At 41.7% G+C, this 22,241-nt stretch overlaps 2 protein-coding genes across 2 annotated transcripts in view; one reads left to right on the forward strand and one right to left on the reverse strand.

Moving 5' to 3' along the window:
• Positions 1–737: 737 nt before the first annotated feature.
• LOC123950380 (putative 60S ribosomal protein L39-like 5) lies at positions 738–10,443 on the reverse strand. The gene is made up of 2 exons (XM_046018197.1): positions 10,363–10,443; positions 738–887 (listed from the first exon to the last, which is right to left on the reverse strand). The coding sequence occupies exons 1-2, from the start codon at positions 10,441–10,443 to the stop codon at positions 738–740; spliced, it is 231 nt and encodes a 76-aa protein (XP_045874153.1).
• A 1,163-nt stretch (positions 10,444–11,606) lies between these two features.
• The window catches only part of BMPR2 (bone morphogenetic protein receptor type 2), a 210,823-nt gene continuing 200,188 nt past the window's right edge, over positions 11,607–22,241 (forward strand). Inside the window, exon 1 of the mRNA XM_046018542.1 lies at positions 11,607–12,936. Coding sequence (XP_045874498.1) covers positions 12,861–12,936 — 76 coding nt within the window. The 5' untranslated portion in view covers positions 11,607–12,860. The remainder of the gene's footprint in view (positions 12,937–22,241) is intronic.

The following is a 22,241-nucleotide window of genomic DNA, read 5'->3' on the forward strand; positions in this document are numbered from 1 at the left end:
TTTGTGATACAAATAAATAATAGGGTTTTAAAGCTGGAAAGAAACAGGGATAGCTAGTCCAAACTTATCTTACAGATAAGGAACTGAGGCCTAGAGAAATGAAATGAATTGTTCGAAGCCTGGAACCATAGTAGTAATAAATAGCGGATCTAAAACCAAAAAGTATTAGGGGTGCCTGGCTGGCTCAGTCTGTAGAGCTTGTGACTTGATCTTGAGGTTCTGAGTTTGAGCCCCATGTTGGGTGTAAAGATTACTTATTAAAAAAAAAAACAAAACAAAGCTTTAGGAACACTACTTCTAATTGTTTCCTTTAACAATTTATATGATTTACTGACATGAGAAGATACTCTGCAGATGTTGAATATTGCCATTCTGCATGGGTTTTAAAAGAAAAGGTATTCCTTGAATTGATCCAATGACTTGATAACTTGATGGTTCTCTTACCATATAGAATTAACCAAATCTTAAAAATGTAGAACTACTCAAATTCTTCCATAACCCACTTTATTCTTTTAACCACTGTAATTTCAATAATTTTCTTTTTTTCTTTTTTCCAAACAGAAGTTCTCATGTTTATTAATGAGCCAACCTACTGGTGCAAAAACATAGTAACAGAGAAGAATCATTTTCTCAATCAAACATGCCCATTATTCAGGTAGTAGTGATTGCAGAGTGATATGTTATGAGCAAGTGACCTTCATGCAACATAAGTGAGTGAGCCAACTTAATGTGATTCCTTATGAACCCAGCTTAGTTTTTCTCCAATGTGTCCTCTTAGAGTTGTATCTGATTTTATTACCAGTTATCATCTGAATCCACTGGGGAATGGGATGATTCTGCTTTTGTTTCTTGGCCAGGAATTGCTTGATCTTCAAAGTCTTGTGAGAAGATATGGTAAGGAACAGTCAACTACATCCACCACAGTGTGGAGAAAAGGAGAGGGCTCAGATAATTTTCTTCCAGGGTTGTCTGGCTGGCTCAGTAAGAGAAGCATGAGAATCTTGATCTTGGGGCCATGAGTTTGAGCCCAATGTTGGGTATGGAGATTACTTAAATAAATTACTTAAATAAGAGATTTGCTTAATTACTTAAATAAGAGATAAGATAAATAAGAGATTGCTTAAATAAATAAAACTTAAAAAAATTTTTCTTCCAATGGCCAGTCTTGGTCATTTCCTTTGGGTCTGTGTACCCTTCGGTACCCATGACTCAGGTCAGGCACTCCAGATCCTTATGTTGGTCCCCTTGAATCTCTTTGTATTATTTATGGTATGTCCAGTAGTTTGGTTTCTTTCTGTAATGAAAAAAATATTTAGGGGTGTCTGGGTGGCTCTGTTGGTTGAACGTCTGCCTTTGGCTTGGGTCATAATCTCAGGGGTTCTGGGATGGAGCCCTGCATCAGGCTCTCTGCTCAGCTGGAGCCTGCTTCTCCATCTCTCTCTGCCTGCCTCTCTGCCTGCTTGTGATCTCTCTCGGTCAAATAAATAAATGAAATCTTAAAAAAAAATTTAAAAAGTACTTAGCTATTTTCCTTCATGATTCTCATTTGTGAATCATGTCCCAGTTTTATAAAAATTCTCTGACATCATAACAGTCTTATACTGATGTTGTCTGTTGTTTAGGTACTTTATCTGTTGAAGGTAACACATATTATATTACTCTATATAAGTTAGATTATGCTCAATAACTATCCTGTAACTTCTGTAGCTTAGTATAAAAGTTTATTTATGCTCAGTAGCTATCCTGTAGCTTCTATAGTTTCAAAATTTTTTTTAAGATTTTATTTTTTAAAAGTTTTTATTTAAGTAATCTCTATACCCAATGTGGGGTTTGAACTCACAATCCCGAGAGCAAGAGTCATGTGCTCTACTGAATGAGCGAGCTAGCCAGGTGCCCCTTGTCTGCCCATTTTTTAAAAAAGATTTATTTATTTATTTATTTGAGAGAGAGGGGCGGGGGTTGAAGCGGGGGAGGGAACATGGGGCTTGATCTCACAGCCCTAAGATCATGACCTAAAGCAAAATCAAGGGGCGGATGCTCAACTGACTGAGCTACCCAAGCAGCCCTCTGTCTGCCTTTCTTAATACTTTATTAGGATACAGTTCCGGAATTTTATTGATATTCTTAGAGCAATATTTGTGCAGAATTTGAGTGAATTTATCCTATGAAAGCATCAATCTTTTTAAGAAGATTTTTAAAATGTATTTATTTTAGAGAGAGGGAGAGAGAAAGAGAGAGAGTAAGAGCACGCGCGGGTGCAGGCAGAGGAAGGGGCAGAGGGAGATACTCTCAGGAGACTCCTTGCTGAATGCAGAGCCCAGCTTGGAGCTTGATCCCATGACCTCAAGATCACAACCTGAGCTAAAATGAAGAGCTGGGTGCTTAACGAACTGAGCCACCTGGGTGCCCACAAAGCATAAAACTTAAAGCCAGTTATTTTTGGATTGTAATCATGTAAACTATAAATAAATATGACTTCAGATTCTAATCCTGTAAAATACACATTTATATAAGTGTAAATGTACTCACTCAAAATATGAACAAATTTCTGGGGCTGACCTGAATTTATCTCTGAAAAAAAAAATTTCCTTAGCAAGTCAACTAAAAAGCGTGAATAAGATTCCAGGAAATATTTTTCTTTTATTTTTTTAATTTTTGAAATTTTTTTTAGACAGGGGAGGAAAGGCAGAGGGAGAGGGAGAGAGAGAATCTTAAACAGACTCTATGCTGGGCATGGAGCCTGACACCAGGTTAGATCTCACAACCTTGAAATCATGACCTGAGCTGAAATCAAGAGTTGGACACTTGATTGACTGAGCCACACAGGCACCCCATTATTTTTCTGTAAGTGGGCCACTATTTCATGCTCTTTTGTAGACTCATTATTAAGTTTAGGATGCCTGGGTGACTCAGTCAGTTGAGCATCTGACTTCTGCTCAGGTTATAATCCCAGGGTTCTGGGCTCCTTGCTCAGCAGGGAGCCTTCTTCTCCCTTTGCCTGTCACTAGCCCTGATCGTGCTCTCTCTCTCTCAGTCTCTCTCTTTTTCTGACAAATAAATAAAATCTTTTTTTTAAAAACTCACTGTTAAATTTAACTCATTATTACTTTGACACACTGGCTTCTTTAAATAAAATATTTATATATCCCATGAGGCAAACCTCATTGACGCATTGACTCAGGGGCCCTTTCCCTTTACTTTATCTAAGTTAGTGAATGTTTGTCCTATCACTTCCTGCTTTCTTAAACTTGGGTCTGAAGAATTAATACTGTGTGTGTAATAACACAACTTAATAAATAGTGATCCTAACTTGAAAAAGGCTATTTTATTGTAGAATGAAACATGAAAGTATCCTTAAATTATATAGCCAGAGGCAAAATGACTGTTCATGAAGATCAATTGTTATCCTAACTACCCTATTCCTAGGTCAAATGGAAGATTTATAGATTCTAGGAATTCCAAGATCTCAACACCATCCCTATTTACCCTGTCATAAGGGCAGTGCCCAACAATTCCAATTTAGTTCATTTCAGCAGTCTTTATTAAGGCCCTGTTATATGCTAGTTACTGTGCTTATTGCTGGAAATAGAGTGATAAATAAGAGATCATCCCTCTTTTTAATCTAGTGGGGAGAAAACAAAAGCAAGTAATCAAAATGCAACCTGACAAGCACAGTATTAGAAGCTTACAAAAGGTATAGAAGTAATGCTAAGAAGGGGTGCCTGGCTGGCTCAGTCCGTAGAGCCGATCTTGATCTCCAGGTTTGTGAGCTCAAGCCCCATGTTGGGGCGAGAGCTTACTAAAAAAATAAAATAAAATAAAATAAAAAGGTATTACAGAAAGGGGATAATTAATTCTGTTTGGCTGTAGGATCAGGGGAATCTTCCTAGCGGTATTACTGTTTGAGCTGGGTGTTGTATGGTGAACAAAAATTAAGGAGACAGAGGGGAAAGTACATTCTTGGCAAATAAAACATCAAGCACAAAGGCATGTGTATTTGAGGAAGTGTAAGCTCTCTGGTATCACAGAGCTCTGCAAGAGCAGAGACTGAGTGTTTTGCTTATTGCATCCACAGTAGCCTAGTATAGAGCCTGGAGCACCATAGAAAATAATTATTTGCGGAAAAGAAGAATGAATGAAGGAGCCTTGTGTCATTCTAAGGATTTTTAACCTTGTACCTTGAACCTTTAACCTTCCCAAAGGCTGAAGCCAGTGGACAAGGGAGTCTTGGAAACTAAGTTTGTAGAAGTCAGTCCCTGAACAAAGAAGAAAGGGGAAGGTAATGAACTGAGAGCAAATAGGCAAATGATCCACACTCTTATTTTTACCTACTAGCCTTGTATGATGCAGCACATGCCTACCTCTCTAACTTTATCTCCCATGCCCCGATAAACTGACCTCCTCCTTTTTCCTTTCTTTTTTTCCCCTCTTCTTCTTTTTTTTTAATATTTTATTTATTTATTTGACAGAGAAATCACAAGAGAGTCAGGCAGAGAGAGAGGAAGGGAAGCAGGCTCTCCGCTGAGCAGAGAGCCCGATGCGGGACTCGATCCCAGGACCCTGAGATCATGACCTGAGCCGAAGGCAGTGGCTTAACCCACTGAGCCACCCAGGTGCCTCCACACAAACTTCCTTTTATTCCTCAAATATACCAAGATTGTTCTAAGCAGTTCAAGGCCTTTGCTTGTTTCCTAAGCCAGGGACAACGACTCTTCTTCTTCTTCTTTTTTTTTTAGGTTTTATTTATTTGACAATGAGAGATCACAAGTAGGCAGAGAGGCAGGCAGAGAGAGAGGGGAAGCAAGCTCCCTATTGAGCAGAGAGCCTATTTGGGGCTCCATCCCAGGACCTTGAGATCATGACCTGAGCTAAAGGCAGAGGCTTAACCCACTGAGCCACCCAGGCGCCCCCCAAAAGACTCTTCTACCAGATCTTTGCCTAGCAGAGATCAAGTGATATCTCAGGGGTCAAGAGGTAGCTCTCCAAACAAAACTTACCTGGTAAGTCCTTTTAAGGCAGAACAGCTGTCCCCCTCATACTGTCTCTCCTTTCTAAAAGGTGATGTGGTGATTCCCCTAGGGGATTCCCCAATCACCTATACCCTTGTAAAATCCCTTCCTGAGTGTGGGTTGAAACTGTGACTTGCTCCTAACTAACTAAATATGGAAAAGTTGATGGGATACTTCTCCTAGATTATGTAAGATTTTGTCTTAACATACTGGAGTAAGAGAGACTCTCTCTGTTGCCTTTGACTAACGAAGATACTAGGTTGTGAGAATTCACCTATGGAGAGGACCGCATAGCAAGGAACTCTAGGAGCTGAGAACAGCTCCTGGCACCTGAATGAGCTTACCAGGAGGTTCTTCCTCAGTCAGCCCTTTAGATGAGAGCCCCACCTGGCTGACACCTTGACTGCAACCTTGTGAGAACCTGAGCAGAGGACCCTGCTGACGAGTGCCTGGACTTCTAATGTATGGAAACAGTGAGATAATAAATATGGATGGTTTTGAGCTGCTAAGTTTTGGTAATTTGTTAAACAGCAATAGAAAATGAATACAGGTAAATACTATGAGTGGATGAGAGGAAGGAACTTGGCTCCCTTGTTCCTTGCTGTATCATTATACCTAGAATGGTGACTGGCACATAGTTGAATACACATTTATTGGTTATGTGAATGAAAAAAAAAAGATGGATGGGTGAATGGATGAATTTCAGCTGGATGGGAGGCGAGGACAGGACTGGATTCTAGGAACATGGCTAGTAGCCATAATGTAAGGAATACTACTTTCTGAGTTGGGCAGGGGGCAGGGAATCTATCGAATAGGTATATATGTGGTTCAAAGATTTCTGGGAGCAGTCGTATCTGATAAATCTTGCTTTAAGATTTCCTTTACTAGATTATACAGTTGGCCCTTGAACGATACGGTTTTGAACTATGTGAATCCACTTACACACACATTTTTATGACTACAGTATAGTACTCTAAATTTTTTTCTATTCCTTATGATTTTCTTTTTCTTTTATTATTATTTTTTAAAGACTTTATTTTATTTATCTGAGACAGAGAGAGAGAACATGAGCAGGGAAAGAGGGGCAGAGGGAGAGGAAGAGTGAGATGCACACTCCCCACTATGCAGGGAGCTCAATGTAGGGCTTGATCCCAGAACCCTGGGATCATGACCTGAGGCGAAGGCAGACGCTTCACCGACTGAACCACCCAGGTGCCCCTAATTATCTTTTTTAATGATCTTATTTTACTTTATCAATATTTGTATATTTATTTGTATTTTTATTTTTTTAAAGATTTTTTATTTATTTATTTGACAGAGATCACAAGTAGGCAGAGAGGCAGGCAGAGAGCCTGATGCAGGGCTGGATCCCAGGACCCTGAGATCATGACCTGAGCTGAAGGCAGAGGCTTTAACCCACTGAGCCACCCAGGCGCCCCACTTTATCAATATTTTTAAAGATTTTATTTTTTAAGTGATCTCTATAACTCAATATAGGGCTTGAACTCACAACCCAGAGTTTAAGAGTCACATGCTCTACTGACTGAGCCAGCCAAGCACACCTAGTTTTTGTTTGTATGTTTGTTCGTTTGTTTTTCTTTGTTAAATAAGCTCTATGCCCAATGTGGGGCTCAAACTCATGATCTAGAGATCTACAATTACAGGCTCTACCAACTGAGCAGCCAGGCACCCCATCTTCCTTGTGATTTTCCTGAGCACGGAGCCTGATGTGGGACTCCATCCCAAGACTCTGGGATCATGACCCACGGTGAAGGCAGATGCCCAACCGACTAGGCACCCCTCGTGATTTTCTTAATAATCTTTTCTTTCCTCTAGCTTATTTTACTGTGAGAATAAGTATAAAATACATATATCATACAAAATATATGTTGACTGTTTATGGTATCGATAAGGCTTCTAGTTAAACCATAGGCTATCAGTAATTAAGTTTTAGGGGAGTCAAAAGTTATAGACAAAAAAAAAAAAGAAGTTATATGTGAATTTTCAATTGCATGGAGGTTGGTGCTCCTAACTCCTGCATTGTTCAAGTGTCAGCTATCTTTTTCCTCCACCTTCTCCTGCTTCTTCCAAAGTCTAAGCCTTAGTAAAAAAAAAATTGTCATACTTTGGTGTAGCTTGGAGAATAAATAAACTATCCTACTGTTTGGAGGAAAACAGAGTTCAGTGTCGGGCATCAGCAAGGAAAATCTTACAAGGCATCAGTAGAGAAGTCCAGAGCAAATTGGGTAAACTTCTGGAAAATATAAGTCTTCCACTGGGATCTTTCAATGTCTGGGGAGAAGCTGGGTTATCTTGCTGTTAGTCACTCAGGATGGGAAGCTCAGATGAATTTTTATTTAGTTCTAAATGGAAGGGAAGTGACGCTAGATGCTGGGCTAACTAAAATTTCAAAAGTTAGACAAAAGGAGAAGGAAAGAAATGGGATAATAGATTTAGGTTCCAAATACAAAGCTTTCTTATTACTATTTTTAAGTGTTTCTTAATATATTTTTTTCCTTTTTAAAAGATTTATATATTTATTTTAAGGAGCCAAGGTGCAGAGGAAGAGAGAATCCCAAGCAGACTCTGTGCTGAGCACAGAGCCCAACTGGGAGCTGGATCTCATGACCTTGGGATCATGACCTGGGGGGAATGTCCAACTGACTGTGCTACTCAGGCACCCCTAAGCTTTGCTTATTTTAAAAGAGAGAAATTTAAGGTTGCTTTTAGGTCCAGAGGTTATTGGAGGTGGGGGGGAGGTTGTCAATCTCCAATCTCATTTTCCTTGTAGTCCACAATTGGGTTTTCCCCTTTCCCCACAACTATACCTTAATCTTCCAAAAGGAGACTACGCCATGTCCCATTTCTCAGTTTAGCCCTAAAGATTAAGTCCTGAAATTTCTAAGCAGTTGCCTTTCATTATTTTGACCCTGTACTGTGTCCCAGAGCTAACTTCTAGGCATCTGTATTATTTTTCTTCTAGAGTTAAGAGTTTTTCTTATACTTTCCTTTGACAGCATCCCTTTGTAATGATAAAATTTATTCTTAGAAGTATTCAGTATCTCTGAGCTTGGGTAACTCCTGTTTATCCTTATTCATATAATGAGGATTCTGCCTAGGTCCTTATTCCAATGCATATCCTAATAATTTGCTGAGTTTCTTTAGACCCTCCCTAAAACCAGGGCTTTCCTTTTACAAGTCTTCTACCTCAGAGGAAAGCTATAATCAATGAAGGGCCTTAATACAGAGTGAAGATCCATCAGTTTTATAGACACTGTTGGTCCCCTTGGATTTCTGTATTGCTCCTTTCATTTCTTAATTTCTTATGCCAGAGTTTTCCCCTTAAGTTAGAAGACCATCCTATCCTACTTGGGCTTTTGGTGATTAGAGTACTGGTGATTATTTCCCCCTAGCACACGATGGTAGTATTAAGGTTGTTACCAGTTCTTCTGGTAACATGGTATAATATTACATTGCCTTTTTCTCTGGAAGTTAGGTTTGGTCATGTGACTCCTTTGGCCAATAAAATGTGATTGGAAGTGAGGTGTATTGCTTCTGAGTGGAAGCATTTTAATGGTTAGAGCAAAAACACTGCAGTATTAGCAATTAAATTTTATGATCCTTACTATAGCTATCTTTTTTTTTTTTTTAAGGAGGCTCTACACCTAACAGGGGGCTTGAACGCAAGACCCCAAGATCAAGAGTCACGTGTTCTACTGACTGAGCCAGCCAGGTGCTCCCCTAACTGTAGCAGTCTTGAAAGCATGTATCTCAGTGAAGCCCCCAGTAGTCTGGTGACCTCAGTGATTAAAATGAGCAGAATCCATGTAGTGGATATTGTACTGAGCTCCCCACCCATAACTTCTCCCAACTGTTGGAAATGCTGGTGGCTGACAGCTTTCAGCTGGGTTCCTCTCTGAGGGTTGGTCTTGGCTAAAGAGAGTCCTCTTGGGGGCGCCTGGGTGGCTCAGTGGGATAGGACTCTGCCTTCGTCTCAGTCATGGTCTCAGAGTCTTGGGATCCAGCCCTGCATTGGGCTCTCTGCTCAGCAGGGAGTGAATAGCTATGTCCCAGCCCTCCCCCTGCCTACTTGTGATCTCTCTCTCTATGTTAAATAAATAAAATCTTTAAAAAAAAAAAAAAAGAAAGAAAGAGTCCTCTCATCCAAGGGGCACCTCCCTTCCCTGGGTGCAGCCCATATCCAATGACACATTGGTGGGAAGGTATAATGATCAGGCCTTCTGTCCCAGTTTAGGACAAGGTCATCCCAGCTCCAGACTCCCTGCAGAACTGGCTGAAGCCTCAGTTGCAACTCCACTGTAGTTCAAGTTCTCCCTTTCCAGTGGGTTTTTTTTGTTTTGTTTTGTTTTGTTTTTTGACCCTCAGTCTCCAGAGGTTGCTCTTGAGAGTACAACTCAATCTCCTGTTTCCCAAAGAATCCTACTTGTAACAGGCTTCCTGATGACTTGCATCAAACATGTAATGTGAGAAATAAAACTTTTGTGGCTATAAGATGCTGAGATGTTTGTTACAATCTAGCCTATCCTGACTGGTGTAGATACCAGACCTTGCCTGCCCTGCCAATCCTTTGTTTTCACTTGAGCTTGACTTGTATCGTCTGTTTGGTCTTCGTGGACATACTGATGGCCCAGTTCTAGTTCTTCCCTGATGGTCTTTCTCATAGTGAGTGAATAGCTATGTCCCAACTGAGATGCTACAAAGAGCGACAGAAAAGGGAAGAGGGTTGCCTATCTAGTTGTCTACTAATTATTCCTACCAAGTCAGTGGCATATATTTTTTTTCATATGAATTTCCTAGGATCCTTTCTTCTTTTTTATATATTTTACCATACATCTGTAATATGTATAAGAGTACTTAATGTATCTTAGGAAAATTTTTATGTAAATAAAAATAGAATAATCCCAATTTGAGAAAGAATAGTATCCTACTAATTAACAAACTTTCTGCACCTCTAACTTACCAAAATCCCATTTCTCTGAGTGCTAGATCTTATTTCTTGAAAGTCAAATGGCAAAATATAGTCGTAAAGGTAATGAATCAAAGCTCCTTCTAATTTTTTTTTCAGGGATTTTACTTATATAGAAATACTTCTTTCTGCCGGAGGGATAAACAGTATAAAAATATTTCCACCAAAAAGAGTCTGAGAATCCTGGGTTGGTATTATTAAAACCCATAATTATACTACGTATTTAGTATGATAACAGCAACTAGTTTAAGGAATGTGGAGGTTTATTTACCTCAAGTTCAGATAAAGAGATAAAAGGGGACTTGAACTTTCAAATAAAGGGTATGACTTCAGGAGTGTATCTATGAATGTGTCTTTGGAACTGACCTCCACAATGAAAGACCAGCCAAACCAGCCTTCAGAATAACCCTTCTTATTAGAAGGAAGGCTAGACGTCACCTCTAACATCGACCTCCCACGCAAAATTTCCACCTGGCAGCTCAGAATTAAACACAGACTTCCGATCATGGCATCATGATCTTTCTCCCTTTTCTCCCCAGCAAAATCCCACCCAAGTCGACCTGATCCCGCAGGAGGTGTGCAAAGGCTCCAGGGCGGAGGGGGGGAGGGCGGCGGGAGAATTCCTTCTCCTGTCCTCCTGGTCGCTCGGGTTTTTGCAATTCAAAAAACCGACTAAACAGATTCTTTGCAGGAAGCTTCGGTACCAACAGGACCTTTTCATTTCCTTGGGTGCGAAGTCATTCTTGACTCTGGGGCAGCAACTCCTCACCGCAATTTTCCTTTCACTGGTCCTAAAACGCCCCTAAGGCCCACAGCCTTTGTGAGTAAAGGCCCACCTCTAAGTGGGAACCGCGCGGCAAAGACAGAGATGCAGATACATTGTATGGAATTAGAAAAAGATTTTCTTTCTGACTTCGCACCCTTCCAAATGGCCAATATTTGTGACCGCTAAGAAGGGACACGGTGGTGGGCACTGGAGAGAAGCCGCACACCGATAAGAGCAAAAATATCAATTTAGGGTGGTTTCTCCAAGTCCGGCTTTGTCTGAGTCAGCGAGGGGAGCCCGAGGAGGCCGAGGTCTACGGTTCGGGGAAAGGAAGGTTCTTCTGGGTTCTCTGGGATACGGAGAGGCAGGCTCCGGCCCCAAGAAACGACCACGGCAGTTCCCCCTCTCAAGGCTTTACTCCAGGAATCCCGGAGGAGACCGCGACACCTCAGTCCGAGGCTAAACCACGGCTCCGAGGAGTTTGCCAAGGCTGGACAAAAGATGTGGCCGCTCTCTCTTAAACACGCGCACAGATCCCGAGCGCGCACGTATGGAAGGTTTGTGCGTGTGAGGGAGAAAGGCCACTGCCGCCCACTGCGGGTCGCCGGCCCCACCCTGCCCTCGGCGGTCGCGAGAGACACGCCACGCGCGAGCCGCGGAGTTAGTCTCAGAGAGCCCGGGAGCGAGGGGCGGGGCCGGGCGGGGCCGCGAGCGCGCAGGCGCAGTGCGGGCTTCCTCGCGCCGCCGCCACTGCCGCCGCCGCCGCCGCCGCCGCCGCCCGCGCTGCACCACAGGCCCGAGACAGACAGGGCCGGGAAGAGCCGGAGACTGAGGAGGAGGCGGAGGCGGCGGCGGAGGCGGGGCGACTCCGGTGACCGGGAGCGCCGCAGACTGGCAGCTGCGGCGACTCCCCCCTTTGTGTCTGGTCTGCTCGGAGCCACTGGAAGTGCTTCCCGGAGGGGTGCGGGGTGTCTCGCCGCCTCGCCGCCCACCCCCCTCCTCAGCCAGCCACCTACCTCCGCCCTCCCGCCGCCCCCCGCTCTCGGCCCGCGACGCCCGAGCTCCGCCCGGAGCCCTGAGCTGCGGGAGAACGAGGCGGCGGCGGCGGCGGCAGCGGCTTCCTCGGGGCGGGGGTTGTGATTCGCTCACAGGAGCCATTGACGGGAGAAGACGAGGCTTTTCTTCGTGGAATTTACCTCAGGCAAGATCGAGAGGCCCCAATAAAAAAGAAAGAAAGAGAGAGGAGCGAATCCGGGAGGGCTGGAAAGGGCAGCTCCGCGCACCTCCCCTCCGCCCGCCGTCTCGGGGAGCTCGGGGCCCTGCCTGCTGACCCTTCCCCTCCCCCGCTTCCTACCGCCCCTCAGCGCCCCGGCCGGGCCCTGGCAGAACCTCGCAGGATTGTTGGGCGAAGGCTCGAAGGCGGTGTGGGTTTGTCCATGGAGGCAGGCACCTTCTTCGATCCGGTCGAGGAACGGGGTTTGTTGTTCTCGCAATCCGAGTGAAGGAAGCACCGAAGCGAAACTTAAGGAGGAATCCTGCCCTCCCGGAGCCACGGGCGATGCGACTCGTGCCGCCGGGCGCCGCCGCCGCCGCCCGCCCGGCTTCGCCCTTCGCGGCCGTCGGGAACTTGGTGTGATCCTCAGCCCCGCCATCGAAGCCCCCGCCTGCCACCCCCCTGCACCCTGGCTATGTTTTCTCGCAGACCTGGGTATTTTTTCGACATCGTGAAGCTACGAGGGAAATAACTGCGGGGCTTTCTTCGCGTCTCTCTGCTTCTCCACACGGACATGCCTTCAGTTTGGGTGGCCGCGGCACCCCGTCCTCGGCGAATGAACCTCCCCAGCCGCGAGGGAGAGAAATGAAGGGAATTTCTGCAGCGGAATGAAAGCTCTGCAGCTAGGTCCTCTCATCTGCCATTTGTCCTTTCAGACTGCATTGTAATACCTACGGGCCGGACGAGTCAGACGGGAGCGAGGACCAGCCTCCCGGCCGTACCTCTCCGCCCGTGTTTACTTTCCATATATATATATACACATATATATATTATTTTTTATTATTATTTTTTTCTCTGCCCTCCTGCTTCTCGGCTGGCCCAGGGATGACTTCTTCGCTGCAGCGGCCCCGGCGGGCGCCTTCGCTCCTGTGGACCGTCCTGCTGGTCAGCACTGCGGCCGGTGAGTAGCCCCGCGCGGCGCGTCGGGCCACTGCCCCTGCGGGTGGCGGGCGACGGAGCCCGCAGAGGCTGAGGCCTGCGCTCGCCCTTCGCGACGCGTCCCGCGATCGCTGTGGAGGGAGCCGTGTCCGGTACCTGCGCGCCCTTCCCGTTCCTTCTAGGGAAATAACCCTGCCTGTTTTTGTGTAGTTTCGAATCCCTGCTCCCGTAGCCCCCTCCCCATCCCCCACGGGTGGGGGGAAAGACATATTGGGTGTGGTATCTTGACATTTTTAGCTGTGAGGTAATGCAAGGATTAAAAATAATATTTTAATCGCCAATGAACAGTGTCTATTATGAGATCTTTGGAAACAGAGCTGTAGATTTTTTTTTTTTTTAACATAAAGGAGCGGATTTGGCTTACAGTTAAAAGAACATCAACTATAGAACACACACTTTAGCCTTATTTTTAGATTTAGATCATTCTTTGGGAATCCATGTTACTTTCATTATTCCGAAATGCTACCGAATGAATTGGATGAGTGTCGAGGAAGCCAGAACTTTGACATTTCTTACTACGTTGTATAATACTGTTAATTATTTTCGTTAGTCTTATTTTGTTCCAAAGCATTTTGGTTATTATATTTCCATCTTTTTAACGTAAATACACTCGTATTTTATATGCTTTTGGGATTACTATTGGGCTTAAAAGTATTTTCAATAACTTTATATTTTAGTCATCTGGTATGTGTTGGCTTTCTTGTCATTTTTGAGGTCTTTGACCTCACATCAGACGTCCAGCCTATTTGAGTCCTGAAAGTTCTTTGACATTTTACTAAGCTTAAAGGGAAATGGTAGTCATCCTTTCCTTAGGATATTTTCCTTTTAGTTCCCAGACACCTGAGAGAAAGCCTCATTTCTGTTTACAGTTAGTTTTCAAGCAGTCTTTTGGTGATAATGCTTTTAGAAATTTTTGGGAGGGAACTGTACATATAATTCTTAAGTTTGGTGTAGGATGGCCAAATTGATTATGCATTTAGAGATGAATAAGGGACATTATAACAGCTTTCCAATTTTTAAATTTTTACAAGTGTGTACTTTTCACATTCAATAAATTTCTCATTGCTCTGCTGGACACAGAGGTTGCTTGCTTATTTCCATTTTAAAAGTATGCATTGGGAAAATTCTGAAAGAAAATTTAAAGTTTCTTTTAGTGCCTTTGATATTGGTTGATATGTTTATGATAAATCTATGTAGTTATATTAAAAGAATTCGAACTTCTGAATTGAATGTATTTTGAAACACATTTTAAAATTCTTAAACATCACAATTCCTTTTGGGATTAAAAATGGACAGTTTTTTTCTAGGTTTCTTTATTTTGTGTTAGCTATTGAAATTCTCTAGCTTTAAGTCTTGTGATTCCTGTAAAATATGAAGAGAGTAAAAGGCTTTAGGCTTAAGCAGTCATTCTATGATCAGAAATCTCAGAACATAGACTTTGCATGTTATTCTTAACCTTTTTAGAATGTAGATTCTCATTTATTGTTATAGGCTTATCATTTTGTGATCAGAACTGATAACAGTAAGGGAAAGAACACTGATTTAAAAATACATTTAATTTGTTTTTGGTAAATAGAATAACGTCCCTTAAAATGGAGGGATTGAAAGAATCACTACTTAAAGTGGCATTGGTCTTCTTTTTTTTTCTTTAGTATTACATAGTACTGGATGTCAAAATTTGTGAAGCTGGATTTCACAGTAATAACGGTAATAATAATAATAGCTAGTGTTTATTGAAAGCTTGCTCTGTGCCAGCAACTATTCAAATAGCTTTACATGTATTTTCCCATTTGATCCTCATGACAGTTCTACACTCCAGGTCTAATTATGTTCCTTTTACAGAGAGGACAAGTGAAGTACAGAGAATTTAAATAACTCACCACAGAGTAAATTTTGGAGCCAGGATTATAGCCTGTACCCTCACCTATCACATTAATGATAACAACAGCTTACTCTTAATTGGGAACGTAAGATAGAGTAGTGCCTTCACTAGATTAGCCTCTGAAAAGAAGTAGGGATGCTTGACAGGATCGTCATTCAGCACTGGTTATGCAGATGTCATGGTTCTAAATGTGTTATACTTTTCCTGATACTGCAGTGGCTAGTATAGTTTCGTTAGGTGCAAGGTGACTAGAGAGAGCCTGTGTGGACTTGGGATACATAGATGTAGTGATGTAACCAGACAGGTGCAAATAGTGTTGCTGATAGGAAAAAAATACTGGAAGACTGGCTGGTATCACATCTCTCTTTGGGGGCATGGATAAATCCTTTATTTCATTTGAATCCCTCTTTCCTGCTTACTGTATCTGGTTCTTGGATTCCTTAACTCTAAGACTATTTTGTATGCAAAAAATTAGAATTTGTAAAAAAATATGTGCTTGTTTGGTTTATAAATGAATTCTTAATTTTAATAAAAGGACATAATACAATGCAATATTTACTATAGAATCAGTTTCTGTTAAAATTTCTTTTTTGGAAAAAAAGTTGTCCATCTTTATTTAGGTTGTAATGGCTACAGATAACATATGTAACCCTATAACCCACCCTACTCTGTGCAGGCCCTTGAGCAGGCTCAGCTCCCCTTTCCTCCAGTCTTCTTGTCCTCCTCATTCTTGTCCTTCTTGCCATCCTTGGGTGGCCCAGGAGGCCAGGGAGCCCATGACATTTCAAATGGCCTTTTTCTTGGGATTCACTCCTGGAAGGTTCTCCAGAACATCTGAAGGAACTCGGGATTCTGCATCACATCATAATTCTTCGTCTCCATGGCTGGCTTAGATGTGTCCAATGGCTGGACTGACATCATTGTCAGTTGAATCTTCCTGTATTTGAAATAATTCACTTGATTTCTTTCTTCTTCTTCTTTTTTAAAGTAAACTCTGGGGCTTGAACTCACAACCTAGGTCAAGAGTTGCATGCTCTACTGACTGAGCCAGCCTGTGTGCCTCCCTTGATTAGATTTCAGTTTTACATCTCTTTAGGAATACACACATTGTCTAAAAGAAGATTCATCTATTTAGTTAGGGTTCTTGAGCACTGAAGTCAATAAATATTGTTAGGGAACTGGAAATTAGTCATCTTTATTTTTGTATTTCTTAATATGTGGGCACTGCAACAGGGCCACTTGTGTCCCCCCCGCCAAAGATTTTTTTTTATTTATTTAACAGAGAGCGAGAGCAAGAGTGAGAGAGAGAATGCACGCACAAGCAGGGGGCGCCCGATGGAGAGCTCCATCCCAGGAGCCTGGGATCATGACCTAAGGCAAAGGCAGATGCTTAATTGACTGAGCCACCTCCTCCACCCTCATGATGACCCCCCCCCTTTAAAAAAGATTTTATTTATTTGACAGAGAGTGTGAGCAGGGGGAACAGACGGAGAGGGACGAAAATCTTAAGCAGACTTTGTGCTGAATGCAGAGCCAGATGCAGGGGTGTATCTCATGACCATGTGATCACAGCCTGAACCCAAGCCAGGAGTCAGACACTCAACAGACTGCACCACCCAGGTGCCCCATCACTTGTGTAGTTTTTTTTTTTTTTTTTGGCTAGTTTAGATATTTAATAAATAAACAACTACAAGTAGTTTCTAAATAATTTTCACCTGTGGTTTTTGATAAAATTCGTATCTCTGTTACTGTAATCTAGGTGTACTGAAAGGACCTATACTGTTTTAAGTTTTAAAAAAATATAGGTCCCAGTGAGATCCTGAAAGATTCTCCCTTAGGCAAGTTTGAGGACCACTGATTTATATAGTCAGTCTTAATTGTTTGGATTTTTAAAATATTGTGATTCAGTCAACTTTTGCTGCATAATAGCTGGTAACCACAAATCATAGTGACATACAACAAGAAGTGTTTATTCTGCTTCATTCGTCTCATTCCTGGGCCCAAGCTGGAGGGACGGGTAACACCTCTCTGGGGGAAGCTTGTCTTATAGCAATGACAGAAGTACCAGGAGACAAGCTCAATCCTACCAGCCATTTTCAGATTCTTGTTCCTCTGACATCCCATTTTACCAAGACCAAAGGCAATGAATAGTGAAGTACATTCTGGCTGTAATGCGGCCATGGTAATGTATGGACATGTGATCCTGTTGCTGGGAAATGAAGAATTGGGATCTTCAGTCTACCACATATGATCAGGAAGATGATCCTGGTGAGGAGTTTCTCTTACCATTTGAACAGGGCCAAACTCTTCTTTTTTTTTTTTTAAGATTTTAGTTATTTATTTGACAGAGATCACAAGCAGGCAGAGAGGCAGGCAGGCAGAGAGAGAGAGAAAGGGAAGCAGGCTCCCTGCTGAGCAGAGAGACTGATGTGGGGCTCGATCCCAGGACCCTGGGATTATGACCTGAGCTGAAGGCAGAGGCTTTAACCCACTGAGCCCCCCAGGCGCCCCGAACAGGGCCAAACTCTTAATTATGTTTTTGCATAAAAAATTATACCAACTTTGATCTCTACAAAAGCCTATCCTGGCATGTGGGGTGAAGTGGTGGTATGGTGTTGGTGTATATGAAATGTGAGGACAGAGATTTATTTCATACAAGGACAATAGCTTTCCTTCATTAAAGACCAACTTTCTTAACGTAGAAAGAGAAGAAATTGAATACTGATTTCTGATGGATAAATTCTAACCATAAGAGATACAGGATGAAGTCAGTATAAATTAGTTAATTTTATAAATGGCCATACCAACTATTTTGGCACTTACTCATATACTGCCTTGCTTTTGAATATCAGTTATGTGTATTTGCTTTGTCCTCCTAACTGATAATTGCTTCTTGAGGACAGAGTTCATATCTTTTTTTTTTTTTTTAAGATTTTATTTATTCATGAGAGAGAGCACGTGCTCAAGAGAACACAAGCAGGGGGAGGTGTCGAGGGAGAAGCAGACTCCCCGCTGGGCAGGGAGCCCAGCTGCTGGACTTGATCCCAGGACCCTGGGATCATGACCTGAGTCAAAGGCAGATGCTTAACTGACTGAGTCACCCAGGTACCCCAGAGTTCATATCTTAAAGTGTTTTGTAATCTATCATATTGCATGCAGATAGAAGATGTTTAAGAAATACTAAATTAATGAATAATAGAAAGGAATTGTAGCCAGGAAGTATTCTAAGATTGCTTACTTACCCAAACGATCTATTAGTAATTTTTTCTTTGTTCCCATTCCTTCAACTATAAAGTGGTTTAAATGGTGTAGTAAGTAAGGAGACTCCTGTCTTGAATTAATGAGACCTGAACTCTCAGAAACAGATGACTCAACATAGTTTTCTCATTTATAGTATTATGGGATTGGACTAGATTACGTTTGAAAGGCAGATTCTTGGGGACTACCTACTTAATCTGAATATCTGGACAGTGAGTTTGGGAATTTACATTTTATTTTAAGATTTATTTTTATTTATTTTAGAGACAGAGCATGTGCATGCGCAGGGATGGGGCAGAGGGAGAGGGATAGAATCTCAAGTTGACTCCCTGCTGAGCAGGGAGCCTGATGTGGGCCTCCATCCCAGGACTCTGGGATCATGACCTGAGCCGAAGGCAGGTGCTTAACTGACTGAGCCACCTAGGCATCCTGAGAATTTTTGATGAAATATTTATAAAAGAAATAGTGCTAAACTAAATTAGACTAGGTAACATTGATTTGGTTTTAGTTACAAATTAATATCCCATGGACCATTCCAGGTGGATAAATTGTATATATTAAATATCTACCAGAGAAGAATTATATTCTGATTTGATTGATACTGCTAGAAAAAAATTAAATACGAAATCGTGAATTTTGGCTGTCTTGCATAGTACTTACACATGTGGAAGAGACTCCCATATTACCAAACTGTTTCCTCCTTTTAGTTAAATCGTGTAGTCTTTGAATCATTTTTAGAAGCAATGAAGATGACTTTATTTTTATTTTTTTGGAAAGATTCTATCTATTCATTTGACAGGAATGGCAAGAGAGGGAAGGCAATAGGGGGCATAGGAGAGAGAGAAACAGGACCCCTGCTCAGCAGGGAGCCCCATGCGGGGCTTGATCCCAGGACCCCAGGACCATGACCTGAGCTGAAGGCAAATGCCCAATGACTGAGCCATCCAGGCACCCCTGAAGATGACTTTAGTAGAATTTTGGATGCAATAGACTTGATTTTTTTTTAATAGACTTGTTTTTAATAGACTTTTTTTTTAATAGACTTGTTTTTTTAAACACTTTTTAATCTTTGAGATGGATATGACAACTAAGACTGCTAGATTACAAGAACATATATATAATTTATGTATAGTCTGTATGAAATAAGGTTAGAAATAAGCCTGTGAGTAAATGACATGAACATTTTTTTATTTAAAAAAATTGTTTAGGGGTGCCTGGCTGGCTCAGTCATTGAGCATCTACCTTTGGCTTAGGTCATGATCCCAGGGTTCTGAGATCGAGCCCCGCATCAGCTTCCCTGCTCAGTGGGAAGTGTGCGTCTCTCCCACTCCCCTGCTTGTGTTCCTTCTCTCACTGTCTCTCTCTCTCAAATAAATAAATAAAATCTTAAAAAAGTTTTTTTTTAAAGATTATATTTTTAAGTACCGTCTACACCCATGTAAAGTATTCTCTACACTACCTGGAGAGTCACATGCTGTACGGACTGAGCCAGCCAGGTGCCCCTGATGTGAACATTTTAGAATACATTGCTTTATCAGAACTGTTAGCACACAACATTTATTTCTTACTGTTAATTGCACTTTATATGGTAAGTGTTGGACCAGACCCTGTTTCTTTTCCTGTATGCGACAAGGGTAGGGGGCATTAATAGGATAGATAATATATGGAAGGTGAACTAAAATGCCCAGTCAGAAATATTTATTAGTGTTTCCTTTGTGCAAGGTTCTTTTTAAAATGTTTGTGGATACAATGAAAAACGAGGGGCACCTCTCCTTCCCCAAACATCTCATGCCATAGCCTATGTTACTTTCTTCTTCTTCTTTTTTTAAAGATTTTATCTATTTATATGACAGACAGATTACAATTAGGCAGAGAGGCAGGCAGAGAGAGGAGGGGAAGCAGGTTCCCTGCAGAGCAGGGAGCCCGATGCGGGGCTCGATCCCAGGACCCTGGGATCACGACCTGAGCCGAAGGCAGAGGCTTTAACCCACTGAGCCACCCAGGTGCCCCAGCCTATATTACTTTCTGAGAGGGAGTTAGAGTTCATGCTATTTGAAGGAAGGGTAGGTATTTTGCAAGTTTTATTAGCATTGTATTATTTCTTTTCTGCCTGTTTCTTAGAATCAGAAATTCCTGAAGGTATTCTACAACACAGGAAAAGAGACTTTGTTCCTGTGTGTCTTCTAGCTGATCTCCACCCTCCTTTTATTTCTGTCTTCCTGCCAGCTTTTTTTTGAAAGAGCAGAGAACACTTCTGGACTTCTGTGTCCTCACTCCTTACTTGTCTCATAATGTATATTAGATCATCAGTGACTTCCTAATTGCTTTGTCCAGTGACTTAAAAAAAAATTATTTATTTATTTGAGAGAGAGAGAGACAGACAGCATGAACAGAGGGGAGGAGCAGAGGGAGAAGGAGAAGCCGACTTCCCGCTGGACAGGGCCCAACACAGAGCTCGATTCCAGGACCCCGAGATCACAATCTGAGCCAAAGGCAGACACTAAACTGACTGAGCCACCCAGGCGCCCCTCTAGTGATTTTTCAGTCTTGTTCTTTTTGACTTTTCTACTTAATTTGAGAATTTTGGTCACCCTTTCCTTGAAACTCTTCCTGTGTGACTTTAGTGACATTACATTTCTCTGGTTATACATCTTCTCCATCCTCACTTCTCCATAAATGTTCTGTTTTCTTCTATTTTAAAAATCTCCCTTAGATTTTTACTCCTCTCCCTTGTTGATTTTCTTGTATTGTTGCTCCTCTCCCAGACTTTAGTCTGGAAATGATTGATAATTTCTAACTTAAACAGGTGAAGCTAGAAAGATTTGAGTTCCTTCCTAATGGTACCATCAGCTGTTTACTTTGGGAATATCACTTCATTTGGTTCCAATATCATTATAAAGTGAAGCGGTTGGCCTACATGATACTTACAGCATTTCTAGCACTTTTGTTTATGATATGAGAAAAGTTACTAGTAAGTGTATAACACTTTGAATAATACATTTGGTTATTAGTGAGTATATATGTAGCACTTTGAATTTAGCTTAGTTTGGGGAAAACTGTGGGGCATTCTGAAATGGTTAAAGCACTACTTTGAAAGAAATGTAGTTTAATTTTTTGCAAATACATTTTGTGTGTTGATTATGTTGAGTTAGGACCACAAAAGTGTTCTAAAGAAAGGCACTGTATGGATATTCTGTAATGAAAATATAAAAATAATCTATAACTAAGTAGAAAGGGTGCTTTTAAAATAGTTGTAATCCTAGAATTTTAGAGTTGGAAAGGAGCTTGAGTAGACTTTAGTTTTTAGTTAAGACAAAAGACAGTCTTGTCTTTTAATTGAACTTTTTATTTTAATTCTAGTATGTTAATATAATACAGTGTTATGCTAGTTTCAGGTGTACAGTATAGTGATTTGACAGTTCTATATATTACTCAGTGCTCATCAAGATGAGTGTACTCTTAATCTCCTTCACCTATTTCACCCATTTCCCACCCACCTCCCCTCTGATAATCATCTGTTCTTTGTAGTTAAGAGTCTGTTTTTTGGTTTATCTCTTCTTTCTTATTTTTCTTTTTTTTTGTTTGTTTTCTTCAATTCCACATATGAGTGAAATCATACGGTATTGTCTTTCTCTGACTTACTTCATTTAGTATTATACTCTCTAAATCCATCCCTATTGTTGCAGATGGCAAAATTTCATTCATACACACACACACACATACACACACACATCTACGTACCGCATCTTTTGTAGCCGTTCATCTATGGATGGACATTTGGGCTGTGTCCATATCTTAGCTATTGTAAATAATGCTGCAATAAACATAAGGGTATGTATAATTTTTTGAATTAGGGTTTTTGTATTCTTTGGGTAAATATCTGGTAGTGGGATTACTAGATCATATGGTAATCCCATTTTTAATTTCTTAAAAATATTTATTTATTTATTTTAGAGAGAAGGCACATGCCGGAGAAAGTATGCGGTGGGATGGGGATTAGGGGTTGGGGGGAGCAGAAGAAAAGGGAGAGAAACTTTAGCAGACTCTGCACTGAGTGAGTAGGGAGTCCAATGTGGGGCTCCATCTTATGATCTTGAGATCACAACCTGAGCCTAAACCAAGAGTCT

The sequence above is a fragment of the Meles meles genome, chromosome 9 (genome assembly GCF_922984935.1).
Source record: "Meles meles chromosome 9, mMelMel3.1 paternal haplotype, whole genome shotgun sequence".
Lineage (NCBI taxonomy): Eukaryota > Metazoa > Chordata > Mammalia > Carnivora > Mustelidae > Meles > Meles meles.

Coding starts and splice junctions, on each gene's coding strand:
- LOC123950380 (XM_046018197.1), bottom strand. CDS start 10,443: ATGTTAGAGGTGACGTCTAGCCTTCCTTCTAATAAGAAGGGTTATTCT. Junction 888..10,362: donor GCTGGTCTTTCATTGTGGAG/GTCAGTTCCAAA, acceptor CTTACCATATCT/TCTCACAAGACTTTGAAGAT.